Below are 11,332 nucleotides of genomic sequence, written 5' to 3'. Positions count from 1 at the left end.
ATTCACCTCCATATTCAAATTTGCTTGGAATTTTAAAAATAGTATTGGTAACCTTGCATTACTGTAACATTATAAATATTTCTTACTTTATTAGAATTCAAACTTATGGAGAAAGTGATATTTTTTTTCTTGGAATTGTATAAAAGCATTTTCTATATAAGCTACTCTGTGAAATGCAAAGACATTGTATTGCTTAACTTGTATGTTTAACATAAATGTGAATACAAGGTGTGGACCTTAAAAACAAAACAAAATAAAAACTGACAGATGATGTGATTTGCATGAAAGTTTGTTATCCTGTAGCAGTAGCATTACTATGTCATATATACAGATAGACCAATTGGTAGCTAGATAGATGATGGTATAAAGCATTACTTTGCAAAAGCAAATCAGTTTAGAAAAAACAAAGGAACATGGCCAAAGATAAAGGAAGACCACTGGAAAAGATATGACCTACAAGGAACACTGTGTTGGTTGACTGAATGCTGAAATGACACAGCTAGTCAAAGTACTGACAGAAGGAGCCACTAATAGAAGTAATAATCTTAAAAATCTATGCAAAATGTACATTTAAATACTAGATGGTCATAATTTATTATGGACATTACATGTAGCAAAACCCACTAATAAATAAATAATTATTGATAACAGTTAAATATATACATACATCTTTTTCACTTCCTTCTCGAAGATTGAATGTAAGATCTCGATGAATATCAGCCATAAACTTGCTGTAATACTCAGGATAAAGTTCCAAGACTTCACACAGGCCACGCAAGCTGATGTACTGTAGATCACAATAGGTCAGTGCCTTCACATCTGCATTTGTTTTAATCACTTGATCCTTACTGGAAAAATCAGCACCAATCAGATCTCCTTTCCCTAAAAATAAAAGTAAGAAGCCAATTATAAGTCTAGATGACTTCAGCAAAGTGGTATTTCAAATCAATATAAAACTCTACTGTATATTCACTTTGAAAAACAAAAGAGTGCCAACATGGCTGAAAACTACACAGATTTTAAAGAAGTGCTAAGGCTACAGAGAGGCATCATATTTTAGAAAATAAGGCATTTGTGAAAGACAGTTGTTGACATGGTGCTGGACGGGCAATTTATGCATTTTAAGAGGCAAACTTTCTTTACAGACAAGGTAACTGAAACATGCACCATTGAGGTAATTGAGCATACATAACTGATATATTTAAAGCTTGACGGCATTAGAATGATTTATGAAAGTTAAATCATTCTGATGTGCATAGACAGAAGTCAGACATAGAGTTATGGGTCTAAAAATCTATAATCTAAATGAAATGATACTCTGATGTCCCATCCACCTGAATTTCTTAAAGCTCAGGTGAATGTAAAAAAATCCAGTGGACCTATAGACAAGAGTAGAAGTTCCCAGATGTCCTGCCTAAATTTCTTCTCATTGTATATTTGCTACCTTCGGTCTCCCCTGAAAAGAGGCCACTAGCCTAGAAGACGTAATCCAGACAATAAAGGACAAAATAAAACTAAAATAAAAAATTCTTGGACTTGTGAGCTACTGGAAGTTACAAAAATGCGCTAACGATTAAAAGCAATCTTGTACTTGTTAGAGAGTAAGACTGATGGACAATGTCAATGCTTTTAGTATGAACTCACTGGTTTCTTCATTTACTTAACGTCACTTTTGCGTAATGGACATTAGATGGCAGGTGACATATTTTCAACTTTTTCCTAACAGAAGAAGGGGACCAGGAGCTGATTATAGAGTTGGTGTGCTTCTTTTAGTCATTTGAGAAATTTGACCTATATGCTAAGGAGAGTTATGCTCCACATGGTTAATTATTCAATCATGAAAAGACAGGACAGGGTATTATCAAACATTTTATATGACAGGAGACACCCCAGGAGTACATCATTCTCTCAAAGTGTACTGCAGTCTCTGGTACTGGTAAAAAACTAAAATATGTCATTTGGTGTCTGTAGTAGTTGGTGTGAGCCTTGTGGGGAATGGAACTTACAGCTTTCTGTTCTCTTTGGTACTGACATGAGCCTGCAACCATGACTATCAGATCAGTCAGTCAGAATGATGATCATGCTACACCCATAACAGGTGAATGTGGGCAGAAACAACAGGCTTAGTCCAAGCCCTAGGTTTACAGACTGGCAGTCTATTACTTAATACTGATCATATGTAACGCTATATGCTAATAACAAAATAGCCACTGATAGAGTTTATAGGGCAGTGCCAGTAATACTAAAACATAATCTTGTTACTATTTACGGCTACAATGCCCCACAAACAGCCACTGACAGGGTTTATAGAGCAGTACAAGGCACCATATCTTGGCATAATGTGCGGAATAAAAAAAAACAGCATTCAATATGCTTCATTTTAAAATGTGACAGAAAAATAAAACTGCAGAAGCCTGGTCAGTCTCTCATGTTATTTTAGCATTTTGGAAATTGTAATAAGAAATTAAAAATATATTTAAAACACCAAGCATGGTATTCAGACTTATAATATGAATAGAAATGTAGAGTTATTTATTTATTTATTATTTATTTATTTATTTGACATTTGTTAACTAGGATAGTCCGACTGGGTCACATCACCCATTTTCAGCAAAGGCTTGGGGAGAAAAGCTCCACATTTAGACATTTAGGTACATTCACAGATAGATTGCAATTTTTACTTTTTACAACAATAATGTAAGTTAGGATATGACAACAATACATTTAGATATATACACAGATCGAATACAATTTTTAAAACAAAAATAGTGTTAGTTAAGACTTTACACAATACATCATAAGCAGATTAGAGTTGAAAAAAATGGCCAGTTGTCTGTAGAGTTTTGCTAAAAATGTGACTTAATTTCTAAAATGCTTCTAAAATACTACAATGTATTCACAATAGATTACTTGAGAAGATAATAGTTGATGTAATCTGCATCATATTAACATGATGTCAGACAGGCTTGGAGATTTAGAGATTTCTAGCAGTTTTTATATAAGTAGTTTTGCTTAGAGGAGGGGAGAAATAGCATATCATTTTTGTGAAGTTATACATTTAGAGGAGTTTAGAGAGACAGAAAGAAGAATGCAGACTAAGTTTGGGGAGGAAGAGAATTCTTGGTGAGGTTCCACAGTTTTTATATGGAATAAAACACAAACTGCAGTCTCATGTAGTGCATAACATAATTTTATTTTCCCTTACACTGGGTGTTTTGTGAGACCACAATAAATGCAAACTAACAACTGATTTGTTCTTTTTAAGTACTAATACAAACTTTCTACCAGCCAAATAAAGACAGCAGAGACAAATCTTACTGGAAGAATGTTACAAGGCTTGGATCTCTAATAGTTTGATATTCTACCCTTACCCCCACACAACAAAAAAGATTTTCACAATGAAATGCTTATTTTATTAGAAGAGCTAAATTAATTATTTTGAATTCTAACACTTCATATACATATATTGGAATTTAAGTTTGCAGATAAGAATGATACCATAACTGAAATCACAAGTTACCAAAATATAAAATTAAAACTCTTAGCACCTTTAAAAAGAATTTTGATAGAGACAACTGAATTATATAGATCAGGCTCAAACAATCCAACTACCCATGTCCCACTTAATAATATTCTCCTTTAAAATGAATGCACAGTTATTTGTTTTCCTATTATACACGATGTCTAGACGCACTTCAGGCTAAGTTACAGACTCTAGTCTTACAGATGTTTTTCAGAATTATGTGTTTTTCTTAATATTTTCCTGAAATCATTCATATAAGTAAATTATCACCTTTCAAATGTGTTTTTACAAAAATTTGCCGCAGCCCTACTGTCATTGGATTAACCGACAAATTAGTACGCATGGATACAAGTATGAAACTTGTCCACTTCCTGATGATATATTTTTCATATGGTCTGTAACGTATGCAGCTGCTGTGCAGGCACATAGACTATGTCAGAAGCAAGCTGGGTGAAGCATTTGTGTACTGCACACTTTTACTTTGTGACTTTATCCTACAGTTTTGCAGAAGTTAAGTTAAGTTACTGAATATTTCTCCTAAAGAAGAAACCCTAGCTTCTGTTAACTCTTGGCTATCAAATACTGGCATATGTAAGCCCTCTAACTGGGCTGAGCAATTGGTGAAATATATACAATCACTCAGGATGAATGGCTATTATCCTAAAAGGGTTCAGTGATGCTATACCATGTAAGGGCTGTGGGCTATCTAACCTGATGGCTTTGCACAAATTTTGGGATTGCCCTGTACTTCATAAGCTTTGGTCCACTGTGGTTCTCTGGATTAGGAACATTCTACAAGTAAGGCTCACTTGCTTACAAGTTACCTTTTAAATGGGTTTATCAAAGAGCTTGAAATCCCTGCCACTTAACAGGAGATCATGGCTGTCATTGGCTTCTTCACTAACAAGGGCTTATATGGCTTCATGTTGGAAAGTGCTATCTAATTTCTTGGAACAGGGTCTACGGTCTTAGTTCCTTAGTAAGAGTGGACAATTTATCAGACTACCAGTTACCTCATTGTTTTCCAACATCAGTTACAAGAATCAAGCCCTTTGAGGTAAAATCATACATCTGTGGGCATGCTTTATCATGAGCCTTTCTACTTTCTCACTTAAAGAAGGTAGTCTTAAGTCATTTTAGATCCTTATCCCTTTGCAGGACAAGTCAATTGTGAGCATACTACTAGCATGAACCTATAACTGTCTCATCATCTGTTTTATATATATTTTTTTATATTTCACCATTTTTTTAGCTAACATTTATTTTTGTAGCTATTCCTTTTCCTTGTTACCCTACAACCACAACTACCTCTCCTCAGTCCCGTTTAACTGCCCTGTCTGTTTTATTTCCCTATTCCTTGCTAAGCACTATGCTTCCAATGACAGGCTCAAGTTTCCTTATTGGTTATCACTAACCCCACTGTCAATTGGTTTGTTAGCAGACACTTGCCTCATTCCAACTCATATTTATGCTTATTAGTCGACACATGAATTACTTCTTTGTATTTCCCTTTAGTCGAACATCTTGACATACTACAGGTTCCAGTATTTTGGCTCTTGGCATATTTACATTCAATATAAATTCTTGAAGTTTATTTTGTATATATGGTTATCCCCTCTTTTTCATATAGTTTATAGTCCACTGTTACTTATCAACTGATTGCTAGCTATAAGCTTTATTATTTTAATTGCTGTCTTTGCTTTGATAAGTAGATACTATTATATATTTTGCTATTATTAATTCTATATGCTATTTTCCATTTTAAAGTTTACTGTTGTTCACTTATTGGTTGAAAGCTTAAAGTTTAAAACAAACATTTTTACAGAAGTTGCAAACACACTTTTTCAAGCACCATTACATGAAGAGATTCTACTTTTTCACTGAATTATGACTTTTGTCATATTTCCTACTCACTTACCAAGTATTGCCAAGACCATGTTGTCTTTAAGGACTTCGAGGGACCCCGAGCATACAAAGTAGTGTGCCTGCAGTGCGTCACCCTGTCGAATCAGATACTCTCCTGGTGCACAGAAAGAAGTTTTGATGTGCAGGGAGATGGCTCTCAGACAGCCACGGCTGGCAGACTCAAACAAGGGCAGCTGCAGTATGTCTTTGTTCAGGTGCATAGCAATGTCTGCTCGAAGCTCATCAGGAAAGTCTTTCAGTAACTGTTTAAAGAAAGAAAATGCTCTGGTGGGATCATGTCTAGCAATGTATACTTCATTAAATTTCTCACCTATGTATGTGAAATACCCGGAATATTAAGTGTGCATATCATAGCAACCATCTTATATTAGACTGACGCATTAAATTTAAATTATGCATTCTTACAGCATGTACATTAATGTTATTCTCAGACTTGAAAAGACAACAATATTTTATATATATATATATATATATATATATATATAATATATATATATATATATATATATATATATATATATATATATATATATATATTATATATATATATATATATATATATATATATATATTGATCTACTTCAATAGATTTGAATTAACAGATAACTAAAATTTAAATGATCGCAATGAGACGATCATAATTTCAAAACAGCAAAACTCTGTATTGCCGAAACTAAAAACAACAAAACACAACTGCACATGTCAGACAGCAAATGGAACTTCTGAACAGAGATCTCGGACACAGAAAAAAATCAGCTGCTACATTTAAATATACAATTTAACAGACAAATATACATTTTTCTATGTTTTGCAGGGGGCAAGCACTCCTGCATGCCACATGTGGTGGGTTGTCTCCCCTGTAAATTATATATACCCACTCTGAGATCGCACTACATTGGGGAAAAGGGTAACTTTCCCAGTCCTCACTGTTCTACCATGTCCATTAGCAAGCACTGAAAAAGGTACATTTTTTATTAAAATTAAGTGTTTAAATGTAGTACCTATTTTTTGCCTGTGTCCGCAAACTCCATTCAGAACCTACTACTAGTGTTTGACATGCACAGTTGGTGTTTCATAGTTTCTAGTTTCGGCAATGTCAACATGCATTGTTTTGAACTTACGACTTTCTCATCTCTGTCTTTTCAATTTTGGTCTTGTGTTCTTTCAATAAAGCAATAGTGATCCATCTATACATATATATATATATATATATATATATATATATATATATATATATATATATGCACACACACACACACACACACACACAGACACACACACAAACACACACACACACTTACAAGTGTATGACACTTAGACATATACTCATATAATCAAAATGCGTAAGTTTGATAAAAACTGGTCAATCCCAAAAAAAAAATAAACAATATTTTTTTTGTAGAAGGGCAAGTCACCATGCCAATCATCCCCCCACACCCCCTGCTAATTACATATACCAGCTCTGAAATTGCTCTACAGTGGGTGAAGAGCAAAGTCCCCAGTCCCTATCGTTTGCACTCTTGCACAGAAACAAAGCTGGCAGTGTTCGATCAGTTGATTGTCAATGCACTATGTTGGCATTTTTCTGTGTGATGATTGTACCATTTGATCGCCTAAACAATACCCATCTAGCTATCTATATTATATAGAAATAGAGAAAGACAGATGGATAGCACAGCTCTGATATGCATTACCAGTCAGTGTGTAGGCAATTTCTTTACTTTCTGTTTACTGCTGCATATTTAATTGCAAATAAGTTACCTTGTTGACTCTCACCCTGCTGTTTTGTTTAGTATGAAAAGTTAGAATTCTCTGCAGCTAATTTTCAATGTTGTCTCTAACTATAAAACTTTAGTACTATAATGTGCATAAGTATTTATGAGACAGGGGTAAGATGCACATTATGCATTTGCCAAGCATGCCAAAATGCTAACCAGACTCAGAAAGTGTACTGCACTAACTTTACTTTTATTAGGGCTAGTAAAAAGTAAATGCAACCCCCCTGAGTGTGCTGTAATATCTGTACCACGTATACCTCCATGTGCTGTAATATCTGTACCACATATACCTCCATGTGCTGTAATATCTGTACCACATATACCTCCATGTGCTGTAATATCTACCTCCATGTGCTGTAATATCTGTACCACGTATACCTCCATGTGCTGTAATATCTGTACCACATATACCTCCATGTGCTGTACTGAATGCATAATTCACATGTTCTGCTAGTTCCCTTCTTCTGTTTGTTGACCTAGAATAAATCATTTAACTGAAGAACAGTATGTAGCGGGAAGGACTGTGAGAATCTAGTCTGTATTTTTATTAATTCTAATGTTTAAATAGTACAAAGCAGTCAGAAACTATTTGTTCACCCGAAATAATAGTATAAGAGAGAAGCTGGAAAAAAGAGTGGAAACACTGACCTGTAATTGTGATTAGCTGCTAGAAGGGGGATAATACTATATGATGGAATGGCTTTAATGCAGAGAACATGTGAGCACTTCAGATTTCTATTAAACTATTAAGAGTTTACTGCAATTAGACTATTCCTGACATTTTAATATAAGGAAAATAAACAAAAAGAAGGGCTCTTTGAACACTCATTATACAATAAGTGGTCATTAGCAGTCAAAAGCATGCAAGCTGATTGGACACCCAGTATGCCAATTGTAAATCAAACATACCCACATAGAAACAAAGTATGGCCTTTACATGACTGTATAGCAAGCACACTGATCATACTTTTCATAATGATCCTCAGTAGAATTTTGCAGTGTGTCCCTTTTTTCCCCTCATATTTTCCCCGTGTACATGGTAAAATTTTAGATTTTGTGGTAAATCAAAAAGTGTTACAGTCTCTAAATAATGTCAGGCAATTTTCATATTTCATGTAGCTCAGAAAGTGCATATAGATGCAAACATTCTTTTAATATTAACTTTTAAAGTGAATAAAGTAATACTGAAAACTTTCCTCGATTCTAGCTATTTTTCCCACAACTAATTTAATATTCAAAAACATGGATGCTGATTGGACAGACCAAGAAGCATGCTCATTATAAACCAAGCATTCTCCTGTAGAAAACTCAGTTAAAATGTATTCCCAGTGCTGGTAAATGGAGAATTTTAACTGTTGAAAAAGAAATCTTGCTGCCTGTAAGCTGTTCTACAGACATAATAATAGAATAACAGAATAATAGAATATGATATGATGAAAAAAAAGCCCTCATTGATCTCGATGCCTGGAGCACCCCTTCATAGATATCTGACATTATTTAATGACTTCACCCTCAGTGATTTGCCAGATGACTACAGCGTTTAAGAAAGAATGACCAATGTGCGGCAAACAGCTACACTACATGGCCAGGAAAACAAAAACAATGAAAACTCCTAAACACCTTAAAGAAGGCAGAGAGCAATGTACTTTTTTACAGTTTGAGCATGCAGAGCACATATCTTGGATGCCTTAGATTAACATAGGCTGATGGAGGAGGACTAAAGTCAATTTATACAATGAAATTATTTAGAAAGGTTAATACAATTTTTTCTTACATAATGCCATTGTATAATGGCAATAATCCATAACTGGGTGTGGGTAATCTTGAATTTACCCATGGCTGACTTTGTTTAATCAGATGGACTTTGTCCTTGAGATCAAACCATGCCAACTGTGGGCAAATTCTGCATTACCTGTACCCGGTCATGGGTTATTCTGAAATTACTCCTGATTCTGGCTGTGGTTTATGTGACTTATTTTAAGAATTCCTTGATTGCTTGAAGTGGACCCTAATCAGACTATATTATTTAGTGGCTAGCTTTTAAAATGATGCTAACAAGTGTTAATATTTCTATCAAAAGAGTGTAGGGTAGTCCTTTACAAAATGAATTTGCTTCTGCAGCCTCTCTACTCAGCAATTTTAATATATTTATTAACATTTAACCGGGGTAAAAACAGTGGAGGCACCATTCTCTTAGTTGGAAAAAAAAAAATTCAAAGCTACACCGATAAGATAAACTACTTCCCCAAATAAAAAAATGACCCTAAATGGCTACTCATTCAAATAGCTGGATCCCCCAATAAAACAGGAATTGGGAGGAATATATATATATATATATATATATATATATATATATATATATATATATATATATATACCTCTAACCTTGCCTCTCTAGAAACAAACAAATGCTAGATATTCTTCTTCTTCTTCTTTCGGCTGCTCCCGTTAGGGGTTGCCACAGCAAATCAACTGTCTCCATTTCTTTCTGTCCTCTGCATCTTGCTCTGTCACACCAACCACCTGCATGTCCTCTCTCACCACATCCATAAACCTTATCTTAGGCCTTCCTCTTTTCCTGTTACCTGGCAGCTTCATCCTTAGCATCTTTTTCCCAATATACTCTGCATCCCTCCTCAGCACATGTTCAAACCAATGTAATCTTGCCTCTCTGCCTTTGTCTCCAAGCCTTCCAACCTGGGCTGACTCTCTAATATACTTATTCCTAATCCTGTCTATCCTCGTCACACCCAGTGCAAATCTTAACATCTTCAACTCTGCCTCATCAAGCTCTGACTCCTGCCTTTTTGTCAATGCCACTGTCTCCAACCCATATAACATAGCTGGTCTCATTATCCTCTTGTAGACCTTCCCTTTCACTCTTACTGGTACTCGTCTGTCACAATTCACTCCTGACACTCTTCTCCACCCACTTCATCCTGCCTGTACTTTCTTCTTCACCTATCTTCCACACTCACCATTACTCTGAACTGTTGATCCCAAGTACTTAAACTCATCCACCTTCTCCACCTCTACTCCCTGCATCCTCACCATTCCTCTATCCTTCCTCTCATTCACACACATATATTCTGTCTTAGTCCTGATGACCTTCATTCCTCTTCTCTCGAGAGCATATCTCCACCTCTCCAGGGTCTCCTCCACCTGTTCCCTACTCTCACTACAGATCACAATGTCATCTGCAAGCATCATAGTCCACGGGGATTCCTGTCTGATCTCATCTGTCAACCTGTCCATCACCAAATAAGAAAGGGCTCAGAGCTGATCCTTGATGTAATCCCACTTCCACCTTAAATGCATCTGGCACTCCCACTGCAGACCTCACCACTGTGTACATATCCTGTACCACTCTTACATACTTCTCTGACACTCCCGACTTCCTCATACAATACCACAACTCCTCTCTAGGCACCCTGTCATATGCTTTCTCTAAATCCACAAAGACACAATGCAACTCCTTCTGACCTTCTCTGTACTTCTCCATCAACACTCACAGAGCAAACATCGCATCTGTAGTGCTCATTCCTGGCATGAAATCATACTGCTGATCACTAATCATCACCTCCCTTCTTAACCTAGCTTCCACTACTCCTTCCCATAACTTCATGCTGTGACTGATCAGTTTAATCCCTCTGTAGTTACTACAGCTCTGCACCTCACCCTTATTCTTAAAAATCGGTACCAAAACACTTTTTCTCCATTCCTCAGGCATCCTCTCACTTTCCAAGATTTCATTAAACAATCTAGTTAAAATCTCCACTGCCATTTCACCTAAATATCTCCATGCTTCCACAGGTATGTCATCTGGACCAACAGCCTTTCCGTTCTTCATCCTCTTCATAGCTATCCTTACTTCCTCCTTGAAAATCCATCGTACTTCATGATTCACTATCCACACATCATCCAACCTTCTCTCTCTCTCATTCTCTTCAATCATCAACCCCTCAAAGTACTTCTTCCATCTGCTCAACACACTCTCCTCGCTTGTGAGTATGTTTCCCTCATTATCCTTTATCACCCTTACCTGCTGCACATCTTTACTAGCTCGGTCCCTCTGTCTAGCCTATCGGTATAGGTCCTTTTCTCC

At 35.9% G+C, this 11,332-nt stretch overlaps 1 protein-coding gene across 1 annotated transcript in view; it reads right to left on the bottom strand.

The window, feature by feature from the left end:
• KCNH4 (potassium voltage-gated channel subfamily H member 4) overlaps window positions 1-11,332 on the bottom strand; it is a 1,657,012-nt gene that overhangs the window by 540,252 nt on the left and 1,105,428 nt on the right. The window contains exons 10-11 of the mRNA XM_044054725.1: window positions 5,442-5,691; window positions 668-882 (exon numbers count right to left, since the gene is read on the bottom strand). Coding sequence (XP_043910660.1) covers window positions 668-882; window positions 5,442-5,691 — 465 coding nt within the window. The remainder of the gene's footprint in view (window positions 1-667; window positions 883-5,441; window positions 5,692-11,332) is intronic.

Source organism: Protopterus annectens, chromosome 13.part0 (genome assembly GCF_019279795.1).
Source record: "Protopterus annectens isolate FY-2018-M chromosome 13.part0, PAN1.0, whole genome shotgun sequence".
Lineage (NCBI taxonomy): Eukaryota > Metazoa > Chordata > Ceratodontiformes > Protopteridae > Protopterus > Protopterus annectens.
The sequence above is the reverse complement of the archived record's forward strand: the minus strand, read 5'-3'. Positions and strand labels throughout refer to the sequence as shown.